General features: G+C 42.8%; 1 protein-coding gene across 1 annotated transcript in view; it reads right to left on the reverse strand.

The window, feature by feature from the left end:
• The window catches only part of UPF2 (UPF2 regulator of nonsense mediated mRNA decay), a 48,174-nt gene that overhangs the window by 14,989 nt on the left and 16,672 nt on the right, over positions 1–16,513 (reverse strand). The window contains exons 6-14 of the mRNA XM_015826411.1: positions 13,142–13,245; positions 11,335–11,420; positions 10,432–10,540; positions 8,683–8,796; positions 7,492–7,608; positions 6,284–6,469; positions 3,883–4,086; positions 2,229–2,504; positions 445–628 (exon numbers count right to left, since the gene is read on the reverse strand). Coding sequence (XP_015681897.1) covers positions 445–628; positions 2,229–2,504; positions 3,883–4,086; positions 6,284–6,469; positions 7,492–7,608; positions 8,683–8,796; positions 10,432–10,540; positions 11,335–11,420; positions 13,142–13,245 — 1,380 coding nt within the window. The remainder of the gene's footprint in view (positions 1–444; positions 629–2,228; positions 2,505–3,882; positions 4,087–6,283; positions 6,470–7,491; positions 7,609–8,682; positions 8,797–10,431; positions 10,541–11,334; positions 11,421–13,141; positions 13,246–16,513) is intronic.

Below are 16,513 nucleotides of genomic sequence, written 5' to 3' on the forward strand. Positions count from 1 at the left end.
CGCATATTAATACAGAGGAGTCGGAGTCGGGGAGTCGGAGTCGGAAGTACAAAAAACTGAGGAGTCGGAGTCGGAACATTTATCTACCGACTCCCCAGCCCTGCTTAACAAATGTCTCGCTTAGCAAGCATAAATTTTAGGCTCAATTGTGGCTGTAAGTCAAGGACTAGCTGTATTCGTCTTCGTGAGGAAGAGGCTGACCCAGAGCAGGAAACTGGGTTGAGGGGCCATAATTTATTAAACTAGTATGCGGCAAGCTCTATAGAGTTTCACAGTAGCTTGTATCCGCATCAATTAAGCACTTTCTCCCACCCTATGGAGACAAGAGGAACATTCATACTCACTTGCCCAGAGACATCTCAAAAATTATAAACAGTGCTATAAAGATGTAAAATATCAAAGGGGGGATTTCAGCTCCCTCTGGGCTTGATGTAGCCGTCTTACCTAGTTTGATTAAGAATTCCCTTTCCAGCTCTTGTACCTGCCTAACAGATTCGTCCAGAGAATTGCAGAGTTTTATTTTGGGTCTCAGCAGTTCTAATGTATCACTGATCATATAGTCAATGTCTATAGGGAACAGGTGATCCTTTGTCCATACATCCAGGCTTTTCTTCCACCAAACATACCTCTGGAAACAAAAAACAAAACAAAAAATAACACTGTATGGTAAACGCCCAGCTTCTCTAGTTAGTCGAATCAGTTAGGAACTCGTTTCAGCAAGTTAGTTAATATTTCAAAAATCTTGTACAAAACAACTGATCACATCAAACTTATCAGTGACCGTTGATTAAGAAAAAGAGCTAGGCAGAATATGTGTCACTTCCCTTTCTCTGATTCTGACAGGGTGAATAGTCAACCGGTGGAACGGCTTGCCTTCCGAAGTTGTGGGTGCTCCATTACTGAAGGCTTTTAAGAAGAGATTGGACAGCCATTTGTCTGGAATGGTACCAGGGTCTCCTGCTTGAGCAGGGGGTTGGACTAGAAAGCCTTCCAACTCTGTTATTCTGATTCAGCAAAAGCAACACGATGGCATACTTATGAATATTAATTAATAGAATTAGAACAGTGGCATGGCTCTTTCCATTCAGTAGACAGCTCTATTCTATTCTATTCTATTCTATTCTATTCTATTCTATTCTATTCTATTCTACTCTACTCTACTCTACTCTACTGTTCTACTTTATTCTATTCTACTCTGTTCTGTTCTGTTCTACTTTATTCTACTCTACTCTATATGTTCTGTTCTGTTCTATTCTACTCTACTCTACTGTTTTATTCTATTCTAATTCTATTCTACTCTACTGTTCTGCTCTACTCTACTCTACTGTTCTACTTTATTCTATTCTATTCTATTCTACTGTTTTGTTCTGCTCTGTTCTATTCTTTATTCTATTCTACTCCTCTACTGTTCTATTCTATTCTACTTTATTCTATTCTACTCTACTTTATTCTACTCTATTCTACTTTATTCTATTCTATTTTATTCTATTCTGTTCTACTCTACTCTACTGTTCTGTTCTATTCTAATTCTATTCTACTCTACTGTTCCGATCTACTACTCTACTCTGTTCTACTTTATTCTATTCTACTCTACTCTGTTTTGTTTTGTTCTGCTCTGTTCTATTCTACTTTATTCTATTCTATTCTACTCTACTCTATTCTACTCTACTCTACTCTGTTCTATTCTATTCTACTTTGTTCTATTCTACTCTACTTTGTTCTACTCTACTCTATTCTATTCTACTCTATTCTACTTTATTCTATTCTATTCTATTCTACTCTATTCTATACTATTCTATACTATTCTACTTTATTCTACTCTGTTCTGTTCTGTTCTATTATATTCATGCTACCCCATGTCTTGAATATAATCTCAATAACTGCCCCACCCCAAAGATTTGTTTTGCCCCAAATATTTTGGGGATGTAGGAAAGCCATCAAAATCTGGCTATTAGAAAACACATTTGTGCGGTTAAATCACTGTAATGTCAATAGCATGTGACATTGGATTTTTTTTTAATGGATTTGATCCTCAGGACTTTCTCTAATCCATTTCCTTTCTCCCTCCCTCCCTTCCCCTCTTTTCCTTTTGACCACCTGATTCAATTATGCCATTCTTATCCAGGTCTTTTTTTGTCGATTTTATTTAGCGTGGTAGAGAGAGAGAGAAAAAAATAATGTGTAGCTTGTAAAGACGAAGCTGATCGCGAGGTCAAAGGTTATCCTACCTGAAAGTAGACCAAGAAGCAATCGAGTTTTCGCTTGCTAGACCCCCTGTCAAAATACTGCCCGCAGGTGTCAAGGATGGTGCAGACCAGTCTAATTCGGAAAAGATGCTCTGGAGGATCAAGGAGACTCGGGGTGCCATCCGAGTTGATCCCAAACGAGGTGAATGAGTACAGAGTTCGAAATATTACCGCCGACTCTACCATTCTGTAATTGTACAGCTCGCCAAGGAACTTAGCGCTGCTGATCCTCCGCTGATTAAATTTTGGCTGGTTAACCTTCAAAGGAACAAAACAGCAAGTGGAGTTAGAGAACAGTTAGCATTCTCTCCTTCCAATAAAAGAGAGCTCAGGATTGAAATGAAGGGTCCTTGGTGCTCTCTGGCTTGGTTGTTCTCTTGCAGACGTTGCATGACCCAACTAGGTAACATTATCAATGCTAGAAGGGAGGGGGGTTGCAGCGGGGAGGAGGAAGAGGAGGAGGATGACGACTGTGGGGTCCCTGAGGCTCTCTGAGCTTGGATATTTTCTTGTAGACATGCCATGACCCAACTAGGGAACATCATCAGTGCTAGAAGGGGGGAGGAGGCGGTGGAGGCAGAGGAGGAGGAGGAGGAGGAAGAGGAAAAGGAGGAGGAGGAGGAGGAGGAGAACTGTGGGGTCCTTGTTGCTCTCTGAGCTTGGTGTTTTCTTGCAGACATTTCATGACCCAACTAGGGAACATCATCACTGCTAGAAGGGGGGAGGAGGCGGTGGAGGCAGAGGAGGAGGAGGAGGAGGAGGAGGAGGAGGAGAACTGTGGGGTCGTTGCTCTCTGAGCTTGGATATTTTCTTGTAGGCATGTCATGACCCAACTAGGGAACATCATCAGTGCTAGAAGGGACTGGGTTTTGCTGTCTGTTTATATACCTCTATGTTTATATGTAATTGGAGCGTTTGGAGCATGTTTATAAGCACTTGGTCTCATTGCAAAGTTCCAAACGAGGGTTTGACTAAGTGAAACCACAATAGGTGACATAAAACACTTTTTTTTTCTTCCTTAACGTATGGGAGCCACCAGGGAGACTGCAAGATCAAATCTTTTCTGACTTTCTGTTTATTCACATTGCAGAAAGTTATGTTTCAGCACTGCAAAAGAACTTGGCTAGGATGCTACAACACCAAGGATGCAGCTATTTAGTTCTAAGCTTAAGTCTCTCCTTCTGAAAAGCACTTATGCGTTATCATTAACAAGGAGGACATAATACCACAAGAACGTTTCAAGTGTGCAGAAATGGACAGATTGACTTTAAAAGATTAAAGAGAAAGAAGACTCAGTGTCACTATTTTAGAACGTGGGATAATTTCTATCAATGGCTAGAAAAACGAGTCAGAGAGAAAGGAACGTGAAATGTAATTTTGAATATATACAGTACTAGCATTAGTTAACACCATTGTTTATGATAATTAGCTATATCTATTATTGCTAGTTAAATACATGTACCCAGACATTAGGCTGTTTGCTAATTATTGAAAATGTTATTTGGAAAACCCCCAACCCTAAACCTGACCCCACCTTATCCGCAACCCTATAAAAACTAATAAAATCTATACAAAAAAAAGAACATTCAAGTTAAATATACTTTAACTTTATTTTTATGACCCAGAGCGACTTTACCTCCATTCCTAATCGAATATCCTCTAGAACTCCGTCCACCACGTGAATTCCAACATCCTCTTGATAAAGGACCAGTCCGGCGAGAAGATTGGCTACACAGTGAATGCTATTATATTTCACATTCCAGATGTTGATCATACAGCATATCACGTAATCTTTCACTTCGTGGTCATGCCAAGGTAGTTTGCGCATTTGTCTCAGGACCTAGGCAAAGTTTTGAAGAACTTTAAATAACTCAAGAGCATTTCTTAAAAAGGTTGGATACATAAATTTAATTGGTTGGGGAGCCCTGTACTAGAGTACTGTAAATTTCATGGGCCCTCTGAGAGTAAGTGTTCTATCCCAGCCTATTGCCGTCCTTGTTAGAGGCACAAGGACCAAACCCCTGCTGATACAATAGGCTGGAGACTTTAAAACAAAACAAAATCCCTTTTATTTGGGTGACAAACCTGTCAATAAGTCCAAAACACAAACAGCAAAACTCAAGTCCAAAGGAAGGAAATAGTCGACAGGAACACATTGCAAACAAGACGAACAGACCAGGATTCCAAGAAGCACTTTGCAAATGGTTGCCTTCAGCAACCAGCAACGCCCACACCTCCCCTTTTTATACAGCAGTCCCAGGGCGTTGCCTCTCATTGCCTTCTCCGTTTACTTTGGAGTTGTCGCATAGACTGCTGTTGTTTTTCTCTTGCTAATTGACGATGCCTGCGAGCATCAATTAGCACATCCAGGTGTGAGCCTTCCGAATCTGACTCATGCTCCTCACACAGCTGAGCATCAGAAACACGACTGGAGGGGCCAGGCTCTTCATCAAGCCGTGAGTCCTGTAATTCATCAGAGCCTCCCTCTGACCCTGACGGCCCCTCAAAGGCCTCCTCCACCTCCTCCTCAGATTCCTCAGACTCAGCTGTTGGGAACACAGGCTGGCACGGAATCACAACAGTAAGAGGCAATAACCCCAAACTACAATAAGCTGTGTAATCAAATAACTGAATTGTTACACATGATTTATATCAGTTTACATCGTGAGATAAGTTTGCCACAAATGAAGTAAATTGCATCAATGCTCCTGATCTATTCAGGAGTAAATTTGGTCCGTTGCACGTAACATCTGCTGAACAGAGGTCTAGAGAATTATGTCTGAACATTTTCGATTAATATTCCAAGACAACCACACTGTTTTTGATACTCGTATTCTCTTCATGACCTGTTACCACAATAAATTCCAGATCTGTTGGGACTCTAGGCACATCCTGCTAGCTACAGGCGACCCTCAAAATTCAAAAACCTTTCAAGGAAAACATAAGATTTTTCATTTATTTTTTTAAAAGATGGAACAATGGTTGTTACCAGCTTGTGACAGGTAAAAACTTTCCACAAGAGAAACTCTTTTAAGGTGCCACAAACAAATGATGGAACAAACAAGCCAGCTTACCAAATGGTTGCACTTTAGTGACAGATTTAAACTTATCTGTAGTCCCAGCTTAAGAAATTTTGGTTTAAACTATTTACTGAGTAAGCATGCTGTCCTGGAGAACATACACATTAAACTTAACGCAGGAAACTATGCGGAAGAAGTTAATGATCTATAAGAAATCTGAGAAAGATTATTTGGTCTCTGAATCCAATATTGGTTCAACACTGTCATTTTAAGTTCAACTGCCATTGTTGAATTTTAAATCTCTGGTTTCCACCTTGGTTCTTCATTTACAGAATGGGCCAACGTCCTTTAAGGATTACAAAACAGTGAGAAATATAAATGCTAAAATCATGCATTTAGCCCAGGGGTCCTCAAAGATGGCCACTTTAAGACGTGTGGACCTCAGTTCCCAGAATTCCCCAGCCAGCCATGGCTGGCTGGGGAATTCTGGGAGCTGAAGTCCACACGTCTTAAAGTGCCCAAGTTTGAGGACCACTGATTTAGCCACTTGCCTAATTTCATCCTTCCCCTAAACCAGTGGTTCTCAACCTTTTTAATGCCGCGACCCCAACCGGTCGTAAGTCGAAGACTAAACCGGTCGTAAGTCGAGGACTAAACCGGTCGTAAGTCGAGGACTACCCAACCGGTCGTAAGTTGAGGACTTTCCCTGCCCGGGAGCGCCACGCATGCGTGGTTCCGCCCCCTGCGCCGGCCGAGGCGTAGCTGGCAAGTGGCAGAGACGGAGCAGGCCGACCACAAGCTGGCCCAGCCCAAGGGAGGTAAGGCACCCGCCGGAAAAGGGGGAAAAAATGGCGGACAAAAAAAAATGGCGGACAGCCTTGCTTGGCGACCCCCGTGAAATGGTCGATCGATCCCAAATGGGGTCCTGACCCACAGGTTGAGAACCACTGCCCTAAACTAAGGGCTAATCTCTCCCCACATCGATCACGACTGCAGAAGAAGAAATATACAAGGAACCTTTTCAGTGGTGACTTTGGAGAGGTCCTTATAGAGCAGCTTCCGAATATATTCCTGGAGAGGAGGGCGCTTCCTTTTGACCGTCTTCTCCGCGGGAGGAGGGTTACAGTAATAGTAGGCGTTTTCCACCATCGTGACGTAGCGCGCGTCGAGATGCATGGCCTGCTTCTTCCGCATCATTTGTTCCTAGGAACAAGAGGTGAAATCATGCAGGGCAGGGAAGCTACAACGTCGTATCGCTCTGCGAGTGAGATGGAGGGGGTTCCGAATTTGATACATGAAATAAATAAAACTTTTAACGAGACCCTGGTTTTGATAAGCTTCTCTAACCAAGTCAGCATCTTTAACTGCTGAGCCATTGCACCCCCTCACTAATTTACCAAGAGGTATTAATTCTTTCAGATCCTGAAGCTGAAGCTCAGACTTTGGCCACCTAAAGAGAAGAGAGGATTCCTTGGGAAAGACCCTGATGTTGGGAAAGACAGAAGGCAAAAGGAGAAGGGGACGGCAGAGGAGGAGATGGTTAGATAGGGACACTGACAAAATGAAGGTGGGTCTGAGCAAACTCTGGGAGACAATGGAAGACAAGGGGGTACCTGGTGTGGTCCATGGGGTCGCGAAGTGTCAGACTCGATGTAGCAACTGAACAACAATTAATTTCTTAACCTGCACCCTGCCAACTGTCAATAAAAGTGCAACTCTTATGAACTCAGCCGGAGGGCTGATAATATAGGAAGAACAGACATCTGCAATTTTACTTCCAAGATTACTTATTTCACGTGCCCTCAAACCAACTATCCAATTATAATATTTCACTCCAGCCCTAGAATTAGTTTCTGCATTCACCAGAATGATCCATAATATGAAGAAAGAAAGAAAGAAAGAAAGAAAGAAAGAGGGAAGGAGGGAAGGAGAGGAAGGAAGGAAGGAAGGAAGGAAGGAAAGAAGGAGGGAGGGAGGGAGGGAGGGAGGGAGGGAAGGAAGGAAGGAAGGAAGGAAGGAAGGAAGGAAGGAAGGAAGGAAGGAAGGAAGGAAGACCTGTACCTGAAGAGATCTTATTGGTGGGGCTGACCCACTGCAAATTCCCTAAATAAATCCGAAGACCCTATCCTTTCTGTGAAGAATATTCTTCTTCCATGAAAAAGCATACACACCTCAAGAATATTTACCATTAGAACAAAGTTATATATGGATAATATAATTCTTACCAAAAGAACGCTGGTCCTCAAATGGGAGTCTGGAGACCTGAAGAGGAATCTCCCACAAGTCTCTAACAAAGTGCACGCCATTTCAATGTGGTGATGGGAGAAGTCAGACAGAAGCATCTGTGAAAAATTTGCATCACGGTTTAAAGGTATTTCGTGATGAAACAATCGTGCGCCGTCAGCGTGCTTCATCCTCTGTATTTCTTTTACATCTCAAGAAAGCTTATTTTGGGACCCAAGTAAAATGTGGTGCTGGAATGCATTTGCATATTCTATTCCCATCTGTAATACTAAACCTTAATATATTTTTTTTTAAAAAAAAACCAGAAATGTTTAAATGATAAAGCATCTGTCAAGACGTCCTCCCTGGAGCCCAGGAAAAGAAGCCAGCAAGCAGGAACGGTTGACAAACGGCTTTTACTCCGTGGGAAAAAAAAGTTAGCGCTGGGAGTGAACTGCTCCCAGCACTTTACATAGCCTCTCCGCGCGCATGCCCCACCCCCCAGCCCACAAGCCACCATCTGGCCTGCATAGTTCAAAAAGCAGTCAGCCGGGACATTGCTTCTTTTTCACGTTCCGGCTGGCTCACAGGCAGGCGTCCAGAATCAGGTAACCCCTCCCCCCTGTCCTGCCGCCTCCTGCGGCACCGCGCTGCTTTGCGTCCCACGCCTCCGTGTTCCAAGCCTCCGAGGTGATGGACCGTTGGCGTGGTCCCCACTGGCCGCTGACACGCTCCTTGCCAGCGAACATGCAAGTCCCGGCAATGGCTCCAGCCGATGAGGCGGCCGGCCGGGAATCCGCCGTGGCGCCAAACTCCTGTGCCCATCAGCTGGTGATTCCCTGGACCTGCGCCAGCCAGCTGGGTTGTCTGGCGACCGCTCGGGCTGGTGAGGAGGGCGAAGGAGAGGCTGCCGCGGCACCGAACTCCTGCGTGCATCAGCTGGCGACCCCCCGGACTTGCGCCTACCAGCTGGGCTGTTCGGGAATGTCGCCGGCTGGCGTGAAGGGCGGGAGGGAGGCGGTGGTTCAGCAGACGGGTTCCCGTCTGCCCGTGAATGTCGGGCCAGCGGGGCTCGACAGCATCATTACAGACAATTCTAATTACGCACATCCTCTTTCACAAGCCTATTTTGAAGCATAATCACCTCTAGTTAGTCGTGATGAAGGGACAGGATCCAATCAATAAACACTAACCTTTAAGCAATGCAGCGTGTCACTTTTGGAGAACATCTTAAACTTAGTTAGCTCGCCAATGAATCTCACTGTTTTGTTCTTCGTCTCAATGTTGATCTGGTCCTTCTTTCTCACCTGAAGACAAGATCGTGGTTTATTTTCAAGATATTTTGTTACACATAAACAGCCACAAGTTCAGTCAACNATTGTTCCAGAGAATATACACATTAAAATAGACACAGAAACAATAATTTAAATGTGACGTATTGAGCTGCAGTTTAAAACCAGGCGTGTATAACACAGCCCTTGGATTCTAACACTTTGTCTTTAGAAAAAGGAACTCAAAAGTTTAACTACAAAATTCATTACGTAAGTGAAAACCTGAGATTAAAACTGATTTTTTTCCTGCTTCCAATATTTCCTTGATAGCGAGTATAATCTATTTAATTGCTATATAAGTTTGTAATTAATAAATGTTTTTAAAGTACATAATATATGGCAGCTCTGGTTTTAATTAATGGAATTTAATTTATCGAAGTTGTTTGTAATACAATTCTTCTTCTGACTTACAACGCAAAGAAAAGGAATTCACAAGTCAACTGATGATTATGTTTTGAAACAGTAGTTGGTTTCCCCTTCCTCCATTTTTGGCTTTTCATTTATGGGTACCATACAAGAAAGTACTTAAGATTCCAAATTTAAAAAGCAGTTACTGTACTGAGTCTTTTATGGCTGAGCTCAGTGAACATGCTGAAAAGGCAAGCATCTAAAATTTAAACCAGCTGCCAGTTCTGCTTAGGACAAACCCAAAGAAATCTTTTGCAGTTTTTCAATTGCCTGTTCTCCTCGTTTATTCAAAGTCTGCAATTTAAGAAAGGGTGCCATGTGGCAGTCTGTGGGGTGGCTAGCAAGGTTTGGAATTCTCTGAAAAATCAGTATTTTCAAACAAGTCCTTTCACGTCCAAGATTTAGAAATAAGTCTGTTTGTGAATACCTGCGTGGTCAAACTTTAAGATTATGCAATAATATAATAATAATAATAAAAGTTGGAAGGGACCTCGGAGGTCATTTAGTCCAACCCCCTGCTCAGGCAGGAAAGCCTATACCATTTCAGACAAATGGCTGTCCAGTTTCTTCTTAAAAACTTCCAGTGTTGGAGCATTCACCGCTTCTGGAGGTAGGTTGTTCCACTGGTTAATTGTTCTAACTGTCAGGAAGTTTCTCCTTAGTTCCAGGTTGCTTCTCTCCTTGATTAGTTTCCATCCGTTGCTTCTTGTCCTGCCTTCTGGCGCTTTGGAGAATAGCTTGACTCCCTCTTCTTTGGGACAGCCCCTGAGATACTGGAACACTGCTATCATGTCCCCCCTCGTCCTTCTCTTCATTAAACTAGACATACCCAATTCCAGCAATCGTTCCTTATATGCTTTAGCCTCCAGTCCTCTGATCATCTTTGTTGCTCTTCTCTGCACTCTTTCTAGAGTCTCAACATCTTTTTTACATCGTGGTGACCAAAACTGGGTGCAGTATTCCAAGTGTGGCCTTACCAAGGCCTTGTAAAGTGGTATTAATACTTCACGTGATCTTGATTCTATCCGCCTGTTAATGCAGCCCAGCACTGTGTTGGCATTCTATTTTGCATTCTAATTTATGAAATGTTTAAAAAAAAAATCTGTTACAGCACTGGCCTTGTACTGCGAGTTTCCTTGTTATGGTGCCAGACATTTTGAAATGGGGGCAACTTGAATTTATGGAAAACCAATGGAAACATACATGAAATCTGAAGTCCCCCTTCAGCATGGAACAGAGATCTTCTGCTACGTCGGACATACAGGGGTGCAATGTCCCAACCAGTCGGGCATAAAAAGGCAGCAAATCTAGCCTGCAAATAAAGGATAACACATCAGTAAAGTACTATTTCAAATAACATTTAGGGCAGGGGTAGGCAACCTTGGCTCTTTTATGACTCGTGGACTTCAACTCCCAGAATTCCTGAGCCAGCATGGCTCAGCTTGGAGACCTCTCCCTTTCCCCTCAGCATGGCTGGCCCAGGAATTCTGGGAGTTGAAGTCCACGAGTCATAAAAGAGCCAAGGTTGCCTACCCCTGATTTAGGGGTTCCTGACTGTTAATCTAATTTTTAGATATTTGCAACATAAGTACCAAACTGTTATTACATATATTATGTATTAATTGTAACAAAAGGTTGGGGACCTCTGACTTAGAACACACCAATATGCTATTTATATGCATTTGGCTTATGTTATTGATCACCCTCGTTTTAATAAAATACTCAGCAACTAAGTTTCAATATTCCAAGATCTATTCTGAACAATCCAATGGCTGTTTCAAATTTATCTGTAACAAAGTTTTAGACGAGTCTGTCGCAAACAACAATCCCAAAGCAAAACATTTTTTTTTAAAAAAAAATTATGCTTTTATATCGTGTATTTGTACGGTTTTGGGATGAGGTTGTAAACCATCCAGAGTCACGTAGGTGAGAGGGGCGGTGTAGGAAGTAAATAAATAAATCTCCCATTTTTGCGTATTAACGGATTTTAAAATCTGAAGGAAGCAGATGGGGAAAAATTTGCTGTTCTAGGCCAAATGCGACTTCCCACACGTCTCTTCAGATCTCAGACCCAACTTTAAAGGCAACATTTACGTCGATGCTTACCTCTGCCGAGGAACTATGAAAAGGGCACGGACTAACTTCCTTCTGTTAGCCTTGGTGTTCATATTCATGCAAAAATCCATCGCTGCCTGCGGAAGGAAGAGAAGGCTTGAAATCCGAAATTTGAAGCAAGGAACCAAGCAAACTAATAATAAATTTCACTTTCTGATCATTGCTATCACATTCCAGTTATGTGTTGGAGAAGAACAAGTGATTTCTGGCTGAGAGCAGCTACAGCAGTGGTTCTCAACCTGTGGGTCGGGACCCCATTTGGGGTCGATCGACCATTTCATGGGGGTCGCCAAGCAAGGCTGTCCGCCATTTTTTTGTCCGCCATTTTTTTTGTCTGCCATTTTTTCCCCCTTTTCCGGCGGGTGCCTTACCTCCCTTGGGCTGGGCCAGCTGGTGGTCGGCCTGCTCCGTCTCTGCCGCTTGCCAGCTACGCCTCGGCCGGCGCAAGGGGCGCAACCATGCATGCGCGGCACTCCCGAGCAGGGAAAGTCCTCGACTTACGACCGGTTGGGTAGCCCTCGACTTACGACTGGTTTAGTCCTCGACTTACGACCGGTTTAGTCCTCGACTTACGACCGGTTTAGTCCTCGACTTACGACCGGTTGGGGTCGCGGCATTAAAAAGGTTGAGAACCACTGAGCTACAGAATCATATATTTTTTTCAGCTGTTAGTAAACCAAACAAATTTTAGATGTCTTTTCTCTACCCGAGTTTCACATTCGTAGATCTTAAAACCCATTTAAATTCATTGTTAGAGCAGCTTTAACAAGCCTCCAAGTTTTCTTCATTTGGGGGAGATCAAAGGGGGTCAGAGTGCAATGTAGCTAATCCTCCACTTACAGCAGTTCGTTTAGTGACCGTTCAAAGTTACGACGGCACTGGAAAAAGTGACTTTATGACTGTTTTTCACACGAGACCCTTGCAGCCACCCCAGGGTCACGTGATCAAAATTCAGACCCATGGCAACTGACTCACATTTATGACACTGGTCGCAGCGTCCCGGGGGGGTCACGTGATCCCCTTTTGCGACCTTCTGACAAGCAAAGTCAACGGGGGGGAGCCGGATTCGCTTAACGACCGTGTTGCTAATTTAATAAGCACAGTGATTCACTTAACAACTATGGCAAGAAAAGTCGTAAAATGGGGGCAAAATTCATTTAACCGGTGTCTCACTTAGCCACAGAAACATTGGCCTCAATTCTGGTTGTAAGTCAAGGACTACCTACATCAAGAAAATTTTGTTGCATAGAAATAGCAGTTAGAAATATTAGATAGTTTACTGTTACTGGTGGAAAAACAAGATATAAATGAAGCAAAGAAGGAAATTGATTGTAAATTTGATAATGGCAGCTAGATTAGTGATGGTAAATACTAGAGACGGAATTGGGATATTCAGAAAAATGAGTGGTATAGTGAAATATGGCAATAAATGATAAATGAACAACAGAAATTTAAATTTAAAAAAGGGATGATTAAAGTAAATAATTATAATGAAATATGGGATGATTTTATAAAAACAGACTTGGTGGAAGGCAAAGGGAATAAACCTGCTCAAGAATACATGCTGTTTTGGAGGGGATAAAGGCACAATTGAAATATATTGTGTATAGTTAGTTGTTATATGAGAAGAAATATAGGTAATAAAAATGGTCTCCAGGGGTGTGGATGCACTGTAGTATTTGTATCTTTAATACTGTTTTTTATTTAGATTTACATGTGTTATGTTTGTATTCTTTGTATTTGGATCAAATAAAATTTAAAAGAAAAAGAAAAAATAAATATTAGATAGCCATTTTACCTTGTCTATTAGGTCTCTATTTACACAATTTGGGAGCTGTTGAAGGAAAGCATCTACTATAAGTTTTAGGTGTGATCCGGTGCTGGTTTCTTCATCTTCTTGTTCTAATCAAGCATTAAAAAAAAGAGATAAGCCAAAACCAGACAAGCAACTAAAATGTAACATTTTTAAAAAAATACGTTCTCCAAGAACAACATAATCCCCATAAGCAAGTAAACCGTGTGTTTTTTTTCAGCAGGGAAAAAAAAACAGTTAATACCTAGTACAGCCTTAAAAGCAAGTGGAGAAAACAAAACAGAGAAACAGACAGGACATTAGTAAAAGAGAATGGAAAATTAATGCAATGACCCCTAAGAAGAGACACAGGGCAAAACACACACATGTAAATGTAACTTGAAAGGAACTGATAGATGAAGACAAAGTGACCATGGATTGGGTTATTTTTTTTCCTCTTGTAGAAGAAATCAAGGATGTAACACAAACATTTTAGGGAATCTATAAAATAGACTTGTACATCCCTTATTAAATCCCCAGTTTAGTGTCTTCATCCACTGCTTGGTTGATGTTCCACAAGGAGAATAGTCTCACATTCCTCAAACTCCTTGTATGGAGGAGTCTGTCACCCCCAGGGTTCTTTGCAAGGGAATTCAAGCTAACAACTGTAAAGCACTTTGCACTTTAAAAGGGCTACATCCAACAATAAATAATATTATTATTACCCTTTCTTCACCGTGGATATTACCCTCGGATTTCTCCTTTTTCCTTGTACTGTATATATTTTGACTACTTGGTAGTAGGTCGTTTCTCCTACTAAATCTTTTAATTTGAAATATGGTTGGCATATTCCCAACCACATAGGGGATGCGGTGGCGCAGGGCTTAAGGATACCGGGATTGCCAGCCAGAAATGATCTGCACTCCAGCGGTTCGAGTCCGGCGCCATGAGACAGGGTGAGCTCCTGCTGCTCGCCGCTCCCCGAATCCTGCCTATCCAGCAGCTTGAAAGCATGCAATACTGCGAGGAGATAAATGGGTAGCATTTTGGTGGGCAAAAAAACCTAGCTGCAGAGAGGGGAAGATGCTGCTGGATCTGGCGAAGGGGACGCTGGACACGAAGCAACGCAACACAAGGCGAGGGGAGACCGGTAGAGGAGCCCGGAATAGCCAGCAACGCAAACGCTGCTAATTGGTTTAAAGCTAGTTCACCCCCTGCGATGCACCAAGCACACAAGTGCTGAACAGAATGAACTAACAGTTTAGGCTGCGTTGCGTCTAGCGTTTGTAGATTTCCCTGACATTGTATGCCACACGCTAAATAAATAAATTCCAATTACTTAAGGCTACCCTAACAGCATTTTACAGCCAATGAAGAGAGCATGTGTTTGTTTCAGACTCTTGTTTAGATAGCAATTTGCACTCGTACACTAGCCACAGAGTTGATTTTTCACTGAGATGTATCTGTGTACTACACAGCTCGCTGGCATAAATTGATACCAAGGGAAGATGGCTAGATACTCATTTCAGGAAGCGTTACTTGATTCCATAATTTCAGGTTGATCTATTGCACTGATTCTATTGATATGATATGATCGAGTTATATCAAGTCACACTTCCATTTGCCAACCAATGAAATAAGGCAATACATGCACTTCAGTATTTAAAGTGCATCCTGGTACAGGAAAGTGTGCCTGTTAATTCTGACTTTGTTTTAGGACAGGATCCCAATTTTACTTTTTAATCCCCTATTTCCCATTCTAGCCCATTCTGAGGAAAGGGGGTCACACACACACCCCAAAATTCCTCAAGGGTTCAGAGAAATCCTGCAGCTCTTAGTCATCTGTTTCGTATCAAAGTATTCCTACAGCCTATCCCAAAGGTGCTTTTTCAAAAGGCCACTGAACTTGTTTTTTTTCCTTGAAGATGTTTCCCTTCCCTTCTGAAGCCTCTTCAGTTCTGACTGAATAGTGGGGGAATGGAAGGATTTATATTCCTTGCAGTCATCTGGTTGTCAGTACTCTTTCTAAGGGTTGTTGAGGCCACTTGGGGGTTTAGCTGTGCCCTCAGGGACACCTGAATAGTGCAAATGGGTGTGGAACCTTCTTGGAACTGCTAAAACAGTGGTTCTCAACCTATGGGTCGGGACCCCATTTGGGGTCGATCGACCATTTCACGTGGGTCGCCAAGCAAGGCTGTCCGCCATTTTTTTTGTCCGCCATTTTTTTGTCCGCCATTTTTTCCCCTTTTCCGGCGGGTGCCTTACCTCCCTTGAGCTGGGCCAGCTGGTGGTCGGCCTGCTCCATCTCTGCTGCTTGCCAGCTACGCCTCGGCCGGCGCAGGGGGCGGAACCACGCATGCGCGGCGCTCCCGGGCAGGGAAAGTCCGCGACTTACGACCGGTTGGGTAGCCCTCGACTTACGACCGGTTTAGTCCTCGACTTACGACCGGTTTAGTCCTCGACTTACGACCGGTTTAGTCCTCGACTTACGACCGGTTGGGGTCGCGGCATTAAAAAGGTTGAGAACCACTGTGCTAAAAGGACCGTGTTCCAAGAAGGTTGGCACTATTCAGGTGACCCTGAGGGCACAGCTAAACGTCCAAGTGGCCTCAACGACTCTCAGAGAGTGTGCTAACGACCAGATGATTGCAAGGAATATAAATCCTTCCATCCACCGTTCAATCAGAGCTGAAGAAGCTTCTTGGATGAAGAAAACCAAAGTCCAGTGGCCTTTTTGAAAAAGCACCTTTGGGGCCACCATGGCCTGGATGATTGAGAATCTCCACGGACATCGTACAGTCTACGCTGACTAAACAGTGGTGAAAATATTTCCCTAACTCAAGAGAGAGCCACTGAGTTGAAGTGACTGCAACGATGGAACTCAAATTCAACAACTGTAACTAAAAAGGCAAGTTAAATACAAGTTAGTATCACTTGTTTTCATTACTTTCTGAAGGTATCTGAGAAATTTATTGGATGAACAAATGCTCCTGAAGCTGAAGAACGCTTTTTCTACACGTTGGCTACTGTGCTATCACTGTGTGTGTTCTAATTTAGTTACGATGCCAGCTCAGAGAAATACATCCATACGTGTACTTAAAAGTTCAACCAGAAAGCCTAAAGATTTAAGCTCACCACTGAGCTGACACTCATCAACCAGAAAGAACCTACATTATTTGTTTTCTATCGTCTACTGAGGAAACTAGTGCAAAGAATATCCATCTTACATCATTTATCTGTGTGTTCCTAGAAAAGTCCTATTGCGTGTATTTCTGCCACTTTTCGGCTTACAGATAATTTGTTTTCTTCCTGGAATTTCTATCTAGTCCCTGCCCCTTATAAGCTTATCTACTTCAAAACACTTTCTTCTTCTTAGTA

This window comes from Protobothrops mucrosquamatus, unplaced genomic scaffold (genome assembly GCF_001527695.2).
Source record: "Protobothrops mucrosquamatus isolate PMUCROS unplaced genomic scaffold, P.Mucros_1.0 scaffold3116, whole genome shotgun sequence".
Taxonomy (NCBI): domain Eukaryota; kingdom Metazoa; phylum Chordata; class Lepidosauria; order Squamata; family Viperidae; genus Protobothrops; species Protobothrops mucrosquamatus.